This window comes from Plectrocnemia conspersa, unplaced genomic scaffold, assembly GCF_051122295.1.
Source record: "Plectrocnemia conspersa isolate PC_06_02 unplaced genomic scaffold, ASM5112229v1 ptg000011l, whole genome shotgun sequence".
Taxonomy (NCBI): domain Eukaryota; kingdom Metazoa; phylum Arthropoda; class Insecta; order Trichoptera; family Polycentropodidae; genus Plectrocnemia; species Plectrocnemia conspersa.
The window spans coordinates 4220639-4240906 of NW_028277175.1; the positions used below are offsets into that span (position 1 = coordinate 4220639).

The following is a 20268-nucleotide window of genomic DNA, read 5'->3' on the forward strand; positions in this document are numbered from 1 at the left end:
AAAGACATAGTTAAGTTATTTTCACCCAAAAGTAGTAAACAAATTCACACTTTAAGCCATTGATATTTTAAAAAATACTTTCTGGATAAATTCGAACCTATTTTTTTACATTTTCTTTGAGAGATAACCCGAGAATTTCTGGTTTATAATCAGGGATGGCATTTCAGCGTTTTCCAAGTGGTTGGCCAGTCAGTGATCACTTTTTCATTATTTTGATTTTATTAAAATTCATAAAATGATATGCATTTTTCTGGCTAAATGCATGGGTTAACAAATGTCCCCACCTGCCCAAAAAAAGCTGTTTTCTTCATTTGCTGTTCACTCAAAGACACATAAAATTTGCCCAGCATTATTCTTTGGCGGCGGGAGGTGACGGGTGGCAATTAGATACTGATTGAGCCACTGCAGTAGTATTTCATTAACGATTATAATTACATGTTGATGTTGTTTACAATTGATAAAGTGCAGGGCCCGCACTCTATCAATTGTTAACAACTATCATTCTATGCTTATTTTTGTATTTTGTTTAAAAAAATGATTGTTTATTTTTAAACCAATTGAAGTATAATTATTAGACATGGGGTAATACGTTTATGATATACACATGTATCTAAAATTAACTTGAATGTATAAAATCAAATAAAAAAAACTAATGTTTATTATATTCTGTATTGGGCCTATTTATATATGTATGTATTTATTTAAATTTATTATGGGCAAAACTTGGCGGCACTCTGGTAGCACTGGCGTAACAGCTCTCTTCTCTTGGCATATTTTTGTTAAATATTTTTGAGACCCTACAAAATTGAAAACAACATGGAAGAAAATATTATATCTTAAAAGTTTATTTACTAATATACATTATACAAATTTAGAAAAGTATACAAATAATTGAATAGAAACTTGCTGCACTAGCAACACTAGTAAATTCATTTATATATGTATACATTATAAAGAACATTCCACGAAATACCAAATGTATAATTTAAAGGCTAAAATACTTACATGATTATTTAGAAACAGCTATGTATTATATCACGATTACAAAACAGTAAACTTTTTCAGACTCTTTGTTTAATCATTTTCAATAAAAAAAAAACAATATTTATTAACTATTGCAAGTTGTATATAATATCATACATATACAACTACAAAAAAATAGTGGGTAAATATAAACTACGCTTATCACATTGAATTGATATAAAAATAACAATTAAAAAATGCAAATATTGTGTAATAATTTACCAAGTAATCATCGCTTAATATATAAAACGAATATATTGTCAAAAATAAGGCACAACGTATCTCACAAAAACTTAATAATACTTACAATTCTAATCAATTATACACTTTTGTTACATTCAGTAGCGCGCAAAAAAACACATCACCTTCGAAATCATAATATTTCGTATATAACTAACATTATATTATATTTTTATATACATATATGTATACATGAGATACGTTTTTGTTAGCTTGTTGACTTGTGCACTCGAATTTTTTTCTTAATTATGGGCCAAAGAATTTTTATCGGTTTAATGAAGGACTATTATATGGTTAGACCTAAGAATTAATTCCGCATTCTCCCTAGATTCTGAAATATTATAACAAGCTTTGATTTTATTTAATTAACAGAATCATCCATAAAAAAATCAGTACAAATATGAACTAGTATTTTTCAATCAAAGGGATAAAAACCTTCAGAATAAGTTTATAATCAACGGTTTTACCGTTCCAATGATGAGATGGATACCTTTCACCCCGGAAAATAAGACTCACCCTCAAATTACTTGGCTTTCAGGATTTGGCAGTTACTGTGGAATTTTTAGCCGTATCTTTCATCACCTTGACAACCTCGTCTGACACGAATAAATTTATTATACTCCCATCAGGAGCGTCAATGTTTGAACTGATGATTAGTTACAGCTGAGACTGAGAAATTTGTCTTGACGACAACTCGATTGACGAATACTCAATTTTGAACGATTTGGCATTAAAAACTTTATAAATATTTTACCAATAAAGCCGACAGACAATTGGCTAAAAAGCATTCAAAAACATGAGCAATAAAAAAGGTGTATCTTACAGTTATATCTTAAGTTATTATGATTTCGAGAGGTGATGCAGTTTTATTTTTAGCCCTACTGTAGGATACAATATGTGGATGATAAAAGAAAGATCAATATAGTACATACATTAAACTCACAAACCCTGCATATTGGTATGTGTATTTTTACATCTTGTGATATTCCTTACTCGTTGTTAAGAACATCTACACCAGATTTTTAACACTTAAACAGCTAATAAAATTAATTTGTTCATCGAAAATCTCAAATATGTCAGTGTCAATTTAAAAAATTATATAATTATAACATACAAATAAAATATAATGGAAAGTACTATATATTTAGATACTTTAAATCAGAATTGTTATAATGGAAAGTTATTCAAAAGTAAAAAGCTGAAAGAATTTTAAAAAAGATATATGCTAATGTTATAAAAAGAAAACAAACAACTTAATTGAAATGCTTGTAACTAAATTATTAATAATATAAATCTGATCTACTTAATATTCACACCCACAAATCCAGTTTTCCATGATTCCAATATATGTATGTATATAGCAGTAGAAAACTAACACATTATAATGCATTCACTAGTATGTTAACTCTTACATATTCGTCATTATGACTGTCAACATTTACTCAAGCTTATTTATTTAGTTGATCAGAACAATTTTACACAAACGCTTATGGCAAAACTTTTTTTTCAAACACTTCTGTCAATACAACACAAAGAAACAATTAAGAAAGCTTTTCAATTATTTTCTTACGAACAGACAATCGAAATGGCACGTGAATATTAAAATATCTAATATTGAATTAAGAGCTCGGTACTACAACAACGAAAAAATCATTAATAACATTCAATACGTATAAGAAGCAGCTATTCTTGCAGATAGTGATGAAGACCATCAATGTATAATATATTGAAGGTTTTAGTTGATATCTGTGGGATGAGTTTCTCTATAAATATTTTGAAAGCTAAGGTCAGTAAATAAGACACTTCTAAATTCTACAGATAATAATAAAAGGCGGTGTATCAGATAAGAGTAATTGCAAATAATAAAATCGAGCGCTGACAAAACGCTAGATGGATTGACTGTGATTAGATACTACTATAAGTTGGAATCAGAGACTGAATTGATGTGACTATATAGAAATATGAATGTATAACAATAATTCTGATCTTATCATAATTTGATAGGTCAATATGTATATTGTTCTACCTTTTGAGATACAGGTTTTTTTACTCCGTACTTTATAATAAATTTGGGATAAAACTCGTCGTCGCGAGCTTTGACATAAACCTTTTTGTTCAAACTCACTCCTGTGTCGATCGATATCTGATCTTGATTTTCATACATGTCTCTGTCTACTGTTTTACCAACCAAAACGTCCGCTATAATGAGCGTAAACTCATCCGATACCTCCTTAGTACATTGGTAGCAATAATACAAGTCGCTAGAGAAGCAAATGCCTAAAATAATTTTATACTTTAATAAACACAACTAAAAGTACACTTAAGTCGAGAAACCCTTCTACTAACCTGGACCATAGCGACGTCGATGCCTGCGGTTTTTACGATAATCGAAATTATAAAGCAAAATGGTAGGAGCATTTGCCAACGGAGTGTTGTGGTACATTTTGAAGATATTAAATTGGCCAAGGTTAGTAATGTCATATTCTTTCTTTCTTAACATGAAAGCAGCGAACATAAACGGATTATGGTTCTCCATTTCGTCTTTAATTTGCCATTTTGCAGGTGCTTTGATATTTATATTTACCGGATTCAGCTCCATTTTTGGATTATAAGCCTTACCGTTACGTTGATTGATGAAATTTGTGAGCGAATCCCTTGGAATCACATTATTCCCGTTAAATTTATTGAATATCTGCTTAATATCTAATAAAAAAAAACAAGAAAAACATATAATTTCGAAATTAATAATTCAGGTTATACAGTTAGCCTCTCTTTAGAGTTCCTCGCATTTACAGTAATACCAATGAAACGATAAAGTTCAAAGCACGTACACTTTTAGATTGCCTCAAGCAGTATTGTATAATATTAAAGACCAAAAAGAACACTCACCAATATCTCTGTAGAGATTGTTTTTAGCCTTAAGCTGCTCAGCTGTGGATATTTTTTTTGGCGTCGGTTTTTGATTAACGTTGGTTGAAATTTGCTGGTTAGTATTCGCCTGAGGCACTTTTACTAAATTTGACCTTAAATTTCCGTCTTCCCTTATGTTCAATTTACTCAGAGACGATGTAATTTCTTGATTTTAAAAAATATAAATAAATAAATAATACAACTATGCATAATTTAAAACAGTGCTCTTCAACCTTTTTAAAAATATTTCGCGGACCGGCGTCAACCCAAAATAAAACCCAATGTTAGATAGAATATTGTTTATTTAATTTAATGCTACAAAATTACAATTTTTGTTAGTGCGACATCTGCTGCTGCTTTTTTGGAAGCAAATTTGATATGATTTCTAATTTTTTACAATTTCTTGCAGACCGGCGCCGGTCCGCGGACCACCAGGTTGAAGACCACTGATTTATAATACAGTAACACACTATTGTAAAAGCATCTAGCGATATTATATGAAGCGATGACAAAATTGGGGGCAACCAATTGCAGGTTTGCGATTAAAGCAGAACTAAACACATGTATGTTGAATTTTGTTTAATGTTTGATATTCATATCACATAGTGTTAAAGTCTTTAGATATTCCAAAGTAGAATTTTTAACTATATTTATCTTAAAGGTTTGAGGAATGTTAAAATATAATGTAAACAAAGTGACACCTTGTTTAGTCCGCCCCTAATATTCCAAAGCCTCACATGTACGACTTTATGATTACAAATTGATATTCAATGTAATTTTTATTTATTTTTTAACGCTCGAAAAATCGTTGCAAATAATCAGTAAAGAATAAATTAATTTTTTTAAGATAAATTGATATTTTACTCACACTTACAATTTAATTTTCTTATTTATTCTGTTCACTGTAGCGCGAAGTAGCGAAGATGTATGATTGATTATTTTCAATTTATCTGTCAAAACTGATTTTATTCTCGGTAAGTAAAATTAAAAAATAATTCTTTAGTAACATTTTATTTACTTTCACCTCTGACTGCACGCTACTTACAAGTGTGTTCCAAATTATATGAATATCCAGTAAATATAATGCTAATTGAATGATAAAAGAAAAAAAGAAGTACTCACCATCGTTTAATGTATCCTTTCGAAATGCTGGTAACGTGTCGTTTATAATAGGTTTCGTATGATATTGAGATTCAACACTTTGAACCCTGTCATACCCAAATCTACGTATCCAATCAGAATATAAATGTCTAACAACTTTGCATGTATAACATGTACAATAGCCGTAACGAAGATGGTTTACAAACATCGTTTTAATTTCCGCTGCAAAACATACATACATATGTATATATTATATACAAAACAGATCAGTAAAATTGTACTTAATATTTGAGCTATTATAAATATATATTAAAAGTTAAGCCCTAAGATTCCTTATTTTGGGAAATCTTTATTTGCAAAAGTCAATATTATATTATATTATCATATTGAACAATCAACTGTGTATACATCAAAATAGTACAAGTTATCCCTTTAGTTGCCGAGCAATTTGGGATTACTATCCATAATAAAAATATATATGTTCGGCAACAATGTTATTCACCCTACATCGCATTAAAAATGTATCAGGCTTTTTCTTCAAATACAAAATTACATCAAATATGATAATTCTCGCCAAAGTAGCAAAAGCCGATATACAAGATTTCGGCAACCACAGGGTTAACCCAAAGTTATTTTGAACTGTTATTTTATTACTATATGTATTAAAAACAGACTTTAAATCTGCACAATCAATCAATGCGTAAAAAAAGTTTATATTGTTATAAGTATCATGTTTTGTCTTATAGAATAACGTTTTTCCTTCATTTTTATATGTTTAATGGTTATTATTAATGATAAAAAAATAACTCACTCTCACAATTATCTTCGGTTCTCGGGGGTGAACGAGGTTCCACATAATAACTCCTGATAGGTTCAGTGGTATTCGCTGCTCGCTGATGATAGGTGTAAGTTGGTGACACTGTATTTTCAATATTTGGTGATAAATGTTATATATAGTACAACTTTAGACAATGAGCAATAACAATGTTGAAGAACAACATTAACCCTCTGTTACTCGCACATTTTTATACATTTAGTTTAATATGTCTTTCAGCCAAAGTAACATGCGAGTAACGGAGGGATATTTATATAATTTAAATGCAGGGTATTATCGCGATTAAAACTTACAATTTAATATTTCGGCAGTGATGCACCTGCCACTGTGACGAAATTTTCAAAAACTGTTTCTAAAAATTAAAAATTTTCGACATTGATTCATTGAAAATTTGTGACCATGGCAGGTGCGTCACTGCCGAAATACCGAATTGTAATCACAATGAATCCTGGTATTTAAATAATATAATTATATATGTATGTTTATATGCATGAAACACATTAACTGCCGTAGTTTTAATAAGATTTTTATTAAACTTTTCTTAAAAATTGACCTGGTATATATCTCGGCCAACTACGTTAACAAGCCAGCATTTAAAAAACAAAAATCTTTACTCTACCGTAAAAAAAAATAGGGTACTTATTAAAGGAATATAATAACAGTATATTGGTAAATTTGTTTAGGTTAGGTTTGGGTTTGAACAGCACGGAAAACTCAGTGAGGAGTAACAACTGGGTATTTTTGAGCGTGGCGGTATGCTAACTAACTACTACCGCTACTAAATGAAATTTAGAAAAACCTTTGCCAAAATTTGTTATGGCATTTTGGTGCGAAAAATAAAAAATCAGATTTTATGATAAGACATCGCTCTCAATCCGTGATTTATGATGGTTCACTGTCAAAAGAGTATTTCACCTCTTCTGGATTATTATATTTTAGTCCATAGCAATATTTGATTTGAAACCCCTACGAAATCAAATATGCTCTCATGATTGAGAGAATCCATAAAAAAATTCTGCGATACATTTATATGACGGAATTATTGAGAGCTTTAGGTTATGATTCGCTATATTCTCATAGAAAGTTTACATTTCCAAGTATTTCTTTAATTATTGAAGTGTTCTGGACAATTATATTCATATATGACACATTGGTCATGATGGTCTTATTTCGAATAAATAAAATAAAGCGTTGAACATCATAGAAATATATGTGACTAATTTAAATTTATAGAAATGCCGCTAGTATATTTTATATGATATTTAATAGGTGCTATTTAACAAAGAATTATTTTAAAAGATTTGTGCTTTTAAATAAATACTTTGTTTGTGCATTACAATAATAAAAAATGAGCATTAAATAAATGCATTAATTGAGCAACATTTTATTTGTAGTGTGCATTAAAGTATATAAACTGCGCATTAACGCGTCGTTAGTGTAGCGAAACGACAGAATTTGAGCATCATTGTGCGTGGTAATTATTTGGATAAGTGATCGCTTATAAAATTTATTGTAAGCATTTTATAAACTATATGAGAATTAAAAAATATAGTAAGTTTTCTACCGTTTCTCTCTGGATTTGCATCTGCTGTATGCAGTATATTTTGTGCTTCAGTCGAATTAATTGCTTATAATAATATTTACAGGAAAATTACATAACGAAAATGGTCGAGAGCGTTTATTTGGAATACGATAATGATATTAATAATTAAAAATTCAATGACTAAATAAAATGTTCAGTATAAGAGTTAAAGTAATTAGTTGTAAATTTTGAGACTCGTGTTTTTAGTTATTTTGCGATAAATATTAATATTTGGAATAGATGAAAAAAATATATGATAGCTATTTATATTATCCTCTTTTTAAATAGATTCGTTGCAGACATTTATTCATGGGGTGTTCACTGTTTTAACCGACGCCCCCTCGTACCTAATTTGTTTGACAGTTGAATGAAAAACTAGTTGGTGATAATTATTTTATTTCATTAAATTACAATAAATGCGCATTTTATTTTATATATTTCTAATTACAATTTTACTATATTTTATTATAATAAACTCAATTTAATCATTATTTCAAAACATTCAAAGATTTTTTTTAAATATTTATAAAATAAACACAAAAATATTTTTATAGTAAAGTTAACGCTTTTTTAGATTTCGAAGTTCGAAAATCCTTGAGTATTATTTTCGTACTTTCTAGAAAAGGATTCTACCATTTCTATGAGTGGTGATCTTTTCCTAAATGTATATTCATCTTTAATTACCCGATTTGTGGATTCAAGACTATTCTTGGTACTTGGAGTTCCTGGAGAATCACCCTAGTACCATTTCTTGTTTTTATTGTACCGCTCTTCTCGAAAGTACTTCAAGAATAAGCTTGTAAGCTATTTAAAAGGCGTTTTCTATAGCTTTTACTTATTATTGTGTTCCAAATAAAAGCTCTCGACAAATTTCGTTATGTAATTTTCCTGTAAATATTATTGTAAACAATTAACTCTACCGAAGCGCAAAACATATTGCATACCGCAGGCGAAAATTAAGAGGGTAGTAAAAACTTAATTCACATATATTTTATAAAATGCTTACAACAGATGCGCGTTATATTTTATATATTGCTCGTTTAAATTATATTCTATTTTATTTCAAAAAACTCAAATTGAAAATTATTTCAAAACATGCTTTTAACTTTTTCAGAAATTTTATAAGCGGTCACCCATTTGAGTACTGACCACGCCCAATGCTACTTAACTTCAGACGTTAATGCACATTTATATATTTTAATGCAAACTACAAATAAAATGTTGCTTAATCAACGTATTTATTCAATGCTAATTTATTATTATTGTAATGCGCAAACAATTCGTTTAATGAAGCAAAGTATTTTATTTTTTGCTCATTTAAATTGTTCTCATATTTAATTTTAAAAAATAAATGAAATTTGACAATAACATGTTATAAATGTTTGTGATAATATGTCATAAATATTTATAGAGTATTTTACAAGATTATAATTAAATTATCTCAAAAGATATTATAATAACTGATATCTGAAAATTATTGTTGGCTTGATGATTGCTTTTTTACTCGAATTTCATCATTTATAAACAAATAAATGGTTGGACACCCGCCGAAGATAACAATCAGAACAATAGAAGACTGCAGTAAATCTTTTTTAAGCGCTGAGAGATACAGCTCGTATTACAAGAAAGTTAAATAATAAAATGTTAGGATAATTGTCTTATTTTGGTGATAATTGACATGCAGGATTATGAAAATATTGGAGAAATATTCACGTCTAACAACCAAGAAGATTGAAATTGATTTTGGCATACATGCGAATCACATAAAATATTGGTTTTGTTTTGACAAAGCATTTGAAAAAACGTATCTAGCTGTGAGGATCTGTTAGGTTAGGTGGTAAAATTAGAACGAAGAAAGTTCACGCTCACTACAGAATCACATATCACAGCATCGCTTATGTTTTTGAAAGTCTGTTGTGATTTCTATTTCTGTGTGATCTTTCGATATTTTATAAATACCGTTTCCTTGAAGAGTTGATTTATTTGTTAAGCACATTTCATCCTTGAAGTTCAACAGAATTTTCGTTCACAAAATATAGTTTTTAAAATGACAAGCAACTTTGGTAGACTTTATTCCTTGAGTAAAATAAGTATTTAAGTATTTTTGTTAACAATTTTGATAGACCAGTAGACCGGGGTGTAATTAAATCATTCAGGGCTTAATATAACCGATGATTTTTTACCCATCTGATCTTATTATGAAACGGAACATTGAGATGACTACTAAAGATTTCTGGAAAGCTTTTAATCTTCCAGATACAGTGAATCATGAGCTGGGAACTAAGAATGACGGATAAAGAAAGTTTCATCCGTTCTAGTTCAATCAAAACTTTCTCACGACTATATAAATTGATTCATATTATCTGGATGTTTATGCAGAACATAATATGTACGGAGCTATTGAATTAATTAAAAAGCATCACTGATTTCTATCAGAGTCAGCTACCTACTTACTATAAAATCGTGCAAAGGGTTAACAAAACGTAGAATTCAAAATATGTATGCAAATTAAATATGTGTAAATATAGTATATTATATTATAAACTGAGCAAGTCATTCAAAGATACGATTAAATAAGTAAATAATACCAGCATTAATAAGGCTACAACAAATATTTTATTAAATAATGATACCCAGCAAATTTAATTAGATAATGATCCTACAACCTAATGAAAAGGTATTTCTTAAAAGTAAGATCAAAATGCTGGAAATTGTCTCTGAATACGTGTTTCATAATTATACGAACCATCACGCTGTGGTGGTGGTGGTGTTGTTGGCGGATCAAATATCGAAAGAACTCCTCCCATGTCGACGAATTGACAGCTACAGAGATCTAAAAAACACCAGAAAATGTTGCCAGTATAGAAAATGAGCCTATTAAAATATTTCATTATATAATAATGCTAACATTTTTTGTAACTAGGTAGTACGCATTGCTACAAATAATTTTAATATATATATATATATATATATATATATATATATATAAATATAATAAATATCTTAAATATTCATTCGTGCTATTATTACACATTGAATAAGATAATAATAATAAGCATTCAACGGGGATAAATTCGTCAATTCTAAGATGCATCTTTGCAACCCGGTATTTGAGAAGCAAGAATGAGAGGACTTATTTGTGTTGTGTACTTCAATGTTGGGGGTGATGTTTGTGTGCAGGGGTACTAAGGTAAATTATTTTTTCTCTACAATAATTAAACAATAATTATATTCGACTTTTTATTTTGCTGTGATCTTTACTACGGAGTTCAGCATGAAAGTATTGCTCAAAGTATATTTAAACCAAATTTTGGTCAATAGGAGAGCGCAAAATCAATTATCAGTTCTCAAAATTTAAAAATCCACATCAAAAGCTTAGCGCAGCCCTACAAAAAAACCAACGTTGTTAAATCGCATCATCTTGGTGGCCAGTTGACGTTATCAAAACGTGAAATAATGCGACGTTGAATTCATTCCGCTGTGTACACTAGAAAAACAATTTTTTTCTAAATTACAAATTATTCAAAATAAAGCCATAAAAAATTACATAACACATTTTTTTGTACTAATCTTAAAAAAATGCATATTAGCCTTTAAATACCAGCAATTAAAGAACACTCATTTTCATACGAGAAAGTATTAAAAAATATCTCACGAAACCACAATAACCCACTAATTTGATGTGTCGGTAACTACGATAAAAACAATAATAAATTTCAAAACAAGCACAAAATGCAAAAACACATATTGCTTTAAAGGCTAAAGACAAAATACCAATAATTCCATTTATTCAATGAAATGTACTTAAACTATCACTTAATTTATTGTTTTTGTTTCCTGTATTTTTATTTCGCTTAAATTGCAAAAGGTTTTTTTGTGTTTTTTTTTAAATTACAACCTCAAACGTTTTGTTTTATATTTACCTTCGTTTTCAAAAAAGTAAGGCCCAATAACGCTAACTGACCACAATGGCACCATTCGCTTTTTTAGCGTGTGATGATCTCTCGTGAACATGAGTATTTTCCTCGCTCCATATGCTGAAATTTTGCTTATTAACATACCCAGAAAGATGGAAATGTGCCTCATTAGAAAATAAGTTTTTCTTTACATCCCCCCCCCCCCGTCCTCTAAATTTTAAAGCAACGGACGGGATTCAAACGCGCTATGATTTTTCTAGGACAATAGACGCAGGCCTCATATCAAGTTAACTGAGAAACGCTTCCTAATTGACTCTGACGCCGACATCAGCATCACTCTTAACCTTTTCATGGGCCAGTTGCGAAGCGAACACTATGCTGTTAAAGGCTTATAATTTTTCACATTCAAACCTATTCTCGAAATTGAAACATTAACTTTATAAGAAAGTTCCGCTGCCAATTTATTGATGCGGAAGTATGCCAATCCATTTTGAAGCAATTTCCTGCGATAATTTACCTTTCTATTAGAAATTAGCAAACAGTGACATTTAAACGGCAACAGACCAATACTCACCAAGCAACATCCCTTTGTCGTTTTTAGTTATCCCATCCAACTAGAAATATGCAGCTATATTCAACAAGTATCCAGCACTACTACGTCAGTGTTGCCTTTTTTTCTTAACGATTTTATCAACCATTGACCTCATTAGTGCTTTTCATCACATACCAATCGCACAGGAAAACATTTAAATGCTATTTAGCAGGGAATTATTTTGAGAGATATGTGCATATAAATAAATTTTGTTTCTATAAAACGAATTGTTTGTGCATTTATGTAAGGTAATTCTTTAGAAAAGGATTCGTTGCAGTTATTCGTAAGGTGTTAAACAAACAATTCATTTCATGGAACATTTTATATATTGCTCATTTAAATTGTCCTCAAAACAAATCGGTCATAATGAGATCATTTGGAACTTTCGAGTTTACAGCTCTCATCCGGAGATTGCAAGTTCTAAAACAACTATCATTATTATTTGACAAATTCACCAATATTATAAAGGGATAAATTATGCTCGTATTTCATACGAAACGATATATATATTTTTTTTAAATATGTATTTTTATATAAACAACATCAATAGAACAATAAAAAGAAATCATTAAAAATAAAAAAATAATTTGGTACACATTACAGTTTACTACTTTTTAAAACAACACATTTCTTATATAAATATTTAGCTGCATTTAATTATTTTGCAATATTAAAAAAATGTAATTATCTAGTATATATCATAACAACTAATTTACTTAACATAATTGTAATACAATAATAATATTGAATAATTATATAATTAATTCACAGTTACAGAAGTCAACTTTTCTAGCATTTAGTTGCCGAAATTTGATACATTGGCTTTTACTACCTGGACCAAACTTCCTGGATCAGACATCATCATTGAATAAAGAATAAGATACATTTTATTTTGTAGGGTATATACTTCAGGTGAAAGTAAAATTTGTTCGAAACATATTTTTTCTATTATGTAATACATCAATATTTAGATAGTAACTCTTGATAAGACGTTCGGCAACCAAAGAGCTTTAATAATAATTAAAATTAGAAAATGCAAGTTGTGTATAACATCAAACATAAACAACCATAGTTTTATCACTTTTAAATGTTCTAAAAAGTTACAACATATATATTGTGAAAAATAAGGCACAAATAATATCACAAAAAGTTGAGTAATACTTACAATTTAAAAAATAAAAAACTAAAAGCTTTAGCTTAATAACCATCAGTAACACATTTTTTCTATATAACAATTTATATATGTGTATACAGACATACATATATATATATATATAGTGTAAATATTTAAGTTAAGAACATCAGATTTCAAAAATATGTTTATTATTAAAATTATTGAAATACAGTAAACCCCCAATAATATGGTAAATTCGGGACGTGCTATTTGGGTGCGTGTAGTTGGGGTCTATAATATACTCAAAACTATTTTTGCAATACGTACGTACAAATCAGGCATGTCTGGTGAGATATCCTCCCTTTAGCTCGCTCACACATAAAATAACAGGCATCCAAATAGCACATCGTCCCCAATTGAACGTGTTTAATACAATTTACTGTATGTATTATTATTCTAATAGAGGAAGGTCAATATAAATATTTCAAATTCCCAAACCCTGAATATGTTTATATTTTGTGACATAATTCAGTCTTTTCAATTACGTAACATTTGACATTAACAATATAAAATATATGAAAGACAAGAGCAAGTATATGATTAGATACTTAAGAAACTTTTGAAGTATTCATGTCAGAATTATTAACTTAAATTTGGCTAAAAAGTGAAAATCTGAACAATTAACCAAACCAATCCGATCAGAAATACATTTATAGTAGTACCAACAACTGAATTACTAAAATTTGAATTCAATTTGGTCTGCTCAGATTTCAAATTTACAATCAGCTATGATGAGTGATGAAGACATCGCAAGTAGATAAATAATGATCAGTATGTAAATGTATATACAGTAAGCCCTCCTATAGCGTTCCCCCATATAGCGTAGCTTTTGTTAGTTTGTCCCTTGACTTCGCTAGACGTATTCTGTGACAGGCGAAACACATTCCAGGGATATTTATCACAATACAGTAAGAAAATATTAATTTTTGTATAGCTATGGAAAAAATTATGATCAAACAAATCAATGTACAAGTTTTTTTAATGCATTATGTATACATTTTTCAGGGGGTTTCAACCATTCTAATTTTTTATAATAAAACTATTTAATTATGTAATACATATCTATTACAAATCTAAAAAAGTATTAATGAATCATAAAATATATGATATGACATTCTTCGCGCGCGTGTTGCAAAAAGAACATAGGGCACGTGCTCTTGTTTACAAACAAAATACAAGGTCATTCAATACATAATAAATAGGAAAAAAATTTGATTTGCTATTTCGTTAAATTTACAAAATACAGTTGAAAGAACCTAGCCTCAATTTTTGTATGGGTGCCTAGTCCCCTATAACGTAGTATTCCTATAACAAAGTTCCAATTTTTACACTATAGGGAGGTCGACTGTATTACTACTATATATTAACCAGTGAAAATGTATTCCGATATAATAACACGAAATTACATTTTTCTATCAGATTTTTTCAGGGGTGGGGGGCAAAAGTTGGCCTGTCAGTGGTCGCTTTTTTAATACTTTTATTTTATCAACCATTTGCACTCTAAAGACTTTTTCAGCAAATTGAAGCCATTTTTAGCAAATTTGTCAATAATTATGTTTAAAGTAATACAAAGCGGAATAAACACAGGTTTTGATGTATACACCCAACTCCCATTTTACACAGTTTTGAAATAACACGGTCCACTAAAAAGAACGAATACTATATTTTCACAGGAATTATTTACTCCAGCATGATTTAATTTTGTCATATTGTATTTAAAAAAAGAGCTACAAACATTTCATTAATTACGTTATGCAAAAACAAATATATTCTACTCGTAAATTGCAGTATTGGCCCAGAGAAAATTTTTGTAAATATATTAGACGATAATAAAAAAATAACAACTTTCAGTAACATCTTGTATATAAGTCAAAGATGTGTCAGATATTTCTAGTGATGAAAGCCATATTTGTCCCGTCATGAACGTGCGCATATATTATTAGGTAGCAATGAATAGTATGTTTTCTTTTTTTTAAATTATAATACATATCTACAAATAACTTTATTTTCTAGAATTTATTTATTGGATTTTCAATATTACCCATTTTTACATTATTTTCTATACTATAATATTGTTATTTTTTCAAATAACACGGTTTTATAAATTTAGGAAACCAATCTTCAATTTTTTTTACTAGGTTTTTAATGAACGTATCAACCATGTAAAAAAGGTATTGGGCGTATATATAAAATGCTTGAAATCAGGGAATGAATTGATACGAGTATATATAAATATAAATGTAGTACTACTATAACAATAAATCTGATCATATTATAATTGATACGTCAATATGTACGTTATTCTATTTTTGAGGTACAGATTTGTTTACTTTGTATGTCATAATATATTTTGGATAAAACTCGTCATCGCGAGCTTTGACAAAAACCTTTTTGTTCAAACTCACACCTGTGTCGATCGATATCCGATTTGATTTTTTATATTTGTCTCTGTCTACTGTTTTACCAATTAAAACATCTGAAATAATAAGCGAAAACTTGTCTGATAACTGGTCGGTACATTGGAAACAATAATGTAAGTCGCTAGAGAAGCAAGTGCCTAAAACAATTTAATAGCTCAATAATCACAATCAAAAGTATACAGTTAAGAATCATTTCTACTCACCTGGACCATAGCGGCGGCGAGATCTGAGGTTTTTACGATAGTCAAAGTTGTTCACCAATATGTGAGGCGCATTAGATAAAGGAGTGTTATGATACATTTGGACGACTTCAAATTGGCCATGATTGATAATGTCATATTCTTTCTTCCTCAGCATGAAAGCAGCGAACGTAAACGGATTATCGTTCTCTACTTGGTCACGAATCTGCCATTTTGCAGGTGTTTTAATACTCATATTTCCCGGATGCAACTCCATTTTCAGATTATAAACCTTACTATTATGTTGATTGATAAAATGTGTAAGCGAATCCTTCTGAATCACATTTTTAAACTTATTGAATGTCTGCATAATATCTAATAACATAAATTAAATTTTGACAATATATGAACACTCAAGAATAAGCTAACAATAACCATGTATTTTCAAAAGCAATTATCAATAATTACCACAACAACAAAAACTCTTTTATCATTATCGGATGGTTGTCCACAAATGGAAGTTACGCTTTCACCAAGAAATAATGCCAAACATATCAGTATAAATTATATATTTATATGCAATCAACTGTAAAGCAAACACCATTCGGCATACGAAACATCTTTGTGTGAATTATATAAATTCGTTAAAGTTACATACTGTTTATTAATTTTCTTCTAATTATATTTTAAGGGTTTAAGAGTTCAATTGAGCAACATTTGGAACAGATAGCATTTAATATACAGTATAAGCCTTAGTTATTCAGATCGCACATAATACATAATTCAACAGATAAAAATAAGCAGCACTTTTTTCTGCCGTTAAATTATTTTTCCGCCTAATTATGGCAAGTTTTTATTCCTAACGACCGCAAAACCAATATGTGTAAACAATCCAATAGTAATAAGTTCAATAAGACAAAACTATTATATGAATAAAGGGAACAAAAATTCTCCAGTTTGTGATTTGTATAGTTTAGCTTGCACGTAAATGACTCTGCATAGAAAAAAATTGAAAAAGTTGTTAAATGCACACCAATGGATATTTTAGTTAAAAGAAATAAGGGTGGATATGTGACTGAGCATCGTTGCAGGTTTTGCCATAAAACTTTTGATGGTAGTGTACATACATATTATATATAGATTGCCTCAACCAGTATGTTATGATAACCAAAAAGTTAATACTCACCAATTTCTTTGTCAAGATTCTTTTTAACTTGTTTAGCTGAAGATTTTTTTTTCTTGGCAGTTTTTTGAGTAACCGCTAATGCATCTTTCTGAGTAATCGTTGGTGTAATTCTCAGAGTAGTATTTATCTGTGTCGCTTTTGGTATATTTACCATTGTGTTTCTGTCATTGCTAATGGTTATTTTACTCAGAGCGGATGTGATTTCTAAATTTTTAAAATATTTAAATAATAAATAAATAAAACAAATTTACATAATTAAAAATGCCATGCTATAAGCATCTACAAACATTAAATGAATAATTAAGAACATAATGTCTCTAATATTCCTAACGACTCATATTTATACTAAGTGATGTGAAAATTAAATTACTGGATTAGTGCAATGAAAAAAGTACAGTGTAAATTATAAGAAAAATTTTTGATATTCATTTATAGTAATCACCATTTATTTTTTATTCACTTAGAGCGACGTCCTAAAAGTTTTTGAAAATGTCATCAAATGAAGAAACTTTTCTCAGTTCAACAGTTACATCTGAAATGTTTACTTATTTTTCTAATGATGTATAACGTCTATAGTAATACTAGTAAATTGATTACGATTAACTTTAAAATAATCAGATTGCTTCCACCAGTATGTTTTAATAACCAAAAAGTTGACACTCACTAAGTTCTTTCTCTAGATTGTTTTTAACTTTGGGCCGTTTATCTGTAGATAAGTTTTTTTGAGCAGTTTTTTCAGTAACTGTCAATGCAACTTTCTGGATAACTTTTGTTTTATTTTTCTTAGTATTGATCTGTGTTGTTTTTGGTAGATTTACCGTTTCGTCTTCGCTGGCGGTTTTTTTATTCAGAGACGATGTAATTCCTTAATATTGAAATAATAATTATATAATTCTGAATTAATGTATAAGCATAAACCAAAATTATGAAGCATGAAGAACATCAGATGTCTCTAATATTCTTAACGACTCATATTTATACTTCAAGGTGAGGCAATAAATTTCTCTATCGTAGTGATGAAAAAAAGCACAATGTAAATTATATATAATTCTTTGATATTAGTAAACATTTATTTTTGTATCACATATGGCAACGTTAAAATTTTTTGAAAATGGTCAGTAAGTGATCTGAAGTAACTGCTTTTAATTCAATCGTTACATTTTTAATGGTATCGGGAAAGTTCACCCACTTATTATTATGATTAACTAAAAGACTGTAGAAAGATTGCCTCAACCAGTAAGTTTTAATAACTTAAAAGTTAACACTCACCATTTTTTTTATTAGGATTGTTTTTTACTTGAGGTTGTTTAGCTATAGATAATTCTTTTGGTGCATAGTTTTGAGTAACTGTCGATGCAACTTTCTGAGTAACTTTTGGTTTATTTTTCTTAGTTTTTATCTGTGTCGTTTTTGGTATATTTACTGTTTTGTCTTCGCTGACGGTTACTTTACTGAGAGACGATGTTATACCTAGATTTTTAAGATATTGATAAAATCAATATATAATACAAAAAATTTAAAAGTGTCTGATTAAAACAATGTATGAGATTATATTATATATACATTGTATATATCCAGTAAAAAATAAATGATAAGTTAATTCTGTGAATTCTGTATACAAATCGAATAAGTACATAATAAAAATAAATAAAAAGTAGCACTCACTGTTGATATCCTTTTCTAATCGCACAACTTTTAAAATAGATTCCGTAGAATCTTGACGATTTTCCATTTTGTTCATAGCTACGTATATCCAGTCAGAATATACCTCTCCAAAAGTTTCGCACATATAACAGCTACAAACACCATGACGCTGATGGTTTGTATGCATGATTTTATATTCCACTGTAAAATATCAGATAAGTATTATAATATTTAATGTTTGAGCTTTGTTAACTTATATAAAAATAAATATTAAAATGCGCCATTGTTTTAACACTAGATTTCGGCACCTGTCAAATTGACGGGTTTCTGATTTGATTCATATCACAGTATTTTTCCAGACTTTTTATATTTGAACAATTCAAATATATTAACACTATTTTTATTTTCAGAAATGTAGTTACTATATACTTATTTTTAGTAACACTTTTTTATCGGAGTAAATCTAGTGTTAATCGTACAATAATTATCATATGTTTCTTCAAATATAAATTTATATTGAAAATATGACCATTTATTATTTTCAATTATAATATTCTGTAAGATGAAGCGTTAATTTTGTAACAATTTGTATATCTATCGTAAATAAATATTTCATATAATATCAGGTATTTTATAGCAATTAAGTGAATATTAAGTGAGTTCAGGTTGAAATAAAATTTTAAATTGACTTATGGAAAAACAGAAACATGATGGTATTATTGCATACGCGTTGTTTGTTGTATATATATATATATTAATTGTCACAGGCTTACATGGTGGGAGGGGTCAGCAAAATTGTGACAGCTGTGAAAATTGTAGAAGTGGAGGGGGAGGGGTTAAAAATTCAAGAAAAACGTGTATCATTTAAAGAAGCAGGCTTACATTTTTAACAGCAACGGTTTATATTCTCAATATCAATTTATCTGTATCTGCCGTATTATCGCTAAATAATAACAATAATATCAAGGGTGTAATATTATTGTTTTGAATATTACAATTTAATAACAATGGGGAAATATTCTTTAAACACTATTTTATACATTGAACTTACTTTTTCAAGGCACTGGTGATCCGAATATTAGGTAATTTCTTCCGTTTTGACAAAATGACAGCTACCGAAGTCTGAAAATTACTTTGGGAAAAAATGTTGCCAGTATAGAAAATGATGAACTTCCCGTCTACAAAGATACAATGGGAAAAATCTCGTTTTTTAAATAAAATATATACGTATAAAAAAAAATATGGCAATGAATAATTTTTTGGAATGTTTAGTAATATATACAATTTTTTGTTCAACAGCTACCTCGGAGTTTTTGTGTACGGAAAACAAGTTGCTGCGGGAACTAATAAATGGGTAATTTCGAAAATTTTGTTTAAATGCCATATCCGAATTTTTTAAGGAGGAGAGATTGTTATGGGGGCTTAAAAATATCTATTTAGAAGCTTTTGTTCCGGGGCAAAAGGG

At 29.0% G+C, this 20268-nt stretch overlaps 2 protein-coding genes across 9 annotated transcripts; both read right to left on the reverse strand.

Moving 5' to 3' along the window:
- Positions 1–642: 642 nt before the first annotated feature.
- On the reverse strand, positions 643–10582 carry LOC148229161 (uncharacterized). Its single transcript, XM_088198536.1, has 6 exons — positions 10438–10582; positions 6086–6193; positions 5296–5496; positions 4153–4338; positions 3610–3966; positions 643–3540 (listed from the first exon to the last, which is right to left on the reverse strand). The coding sequence occupies exons 1-6, from the start codon at positions 10580–10582 to the stop codon at positions 3269–3271; spliced, it is 1269 nt and encodes a 422-aa protein (XP_088054662.1). The 3' UTR covers positions 643–3268.
- A 4807-nt stretch (positions 10583–15389) lies between these two features.
- On the reverse strand, positions 15390–19990 carry LOC148229162 (uncharacterized). Of its 8 annotated transcripts, XM_088198507.1 has the most exons (9): positions 19855–19980; positions 19686–19746; positions 19577–19607; positions 18825–19004; positions 18429–18629; positions 17824–18024; positions 17160–17363; positions 15998–16348; positions 15390–15931 (listed from the first exon to the last, which is right to left on the reverse strand). In XM_088198507.1, exons 4-9 carry the CDS (start codon positions 18988–18990, stop codon positions 15678–15680), a joined length of 1377 nt encoding a protein of 458 aa, XP_088054633.1. In that variant the 5' UTR covers positions 18991–19004; positions 19577–19607; positions 19686–19746; positions 19855–19980; the 3' UTR covers positions 15390–15677. The 8 variants fall into 8 exon arrangements, with proteins under 8 accessions (XP_088054633.1, XP_088054632.1, XP_088054631.1 ...); XM_088198506.1 differs by lacking the exon at positions 19577–19607; XM_088198505.1 differs by lacking the exons at positions 19577–19607; positions 19686–19746 and having other exon boundaries at positions 19855–19990.
- Positions 19991–20268: the final 278 nt, after the last annotated feature.

Bases quoted from the DNA above. Each gene is read 5' to 3' on its own strand.
- LOC148229161 (XM_088198536.1), bottom strand. From the start codon at position 10,582: ATGAAATATTTTAATAGGCTCATTTTCTATACTGGCAACATTTTCTGG. The intron at 6,194-10,437 runs GTTCGTATAATT...TTGAAAATACAG, and splicing joins ACCACCACCACAGCGTGATG to TGTCACCAACTTACACCTAT. The intron at 3,541-3,609 runs GTTAGTAGAAGG...AAATTATTTTAG, and splicing joins TCGACGTCGCTATGGTCCAG to GCATTTGCTTCTCTAGCGAC.
- LOC148229162 (XM_088198505.1), bottom strand. The intron at 17,364-17,823 runs GTGAGTGTCAAC...TTAAAAATTTAG, and splicing joins CAATCTAGAGAAAGAACTTA to AAATCACATCCGCTCTGAGT. The intron at 15,932-15,997 runs GTGAGTAGAAAT...AAATTGTTTTAG, and splicing joins TCGCCGCCGCTATGGTCCAG to GCACTTGCTTCTCTAGCGAC.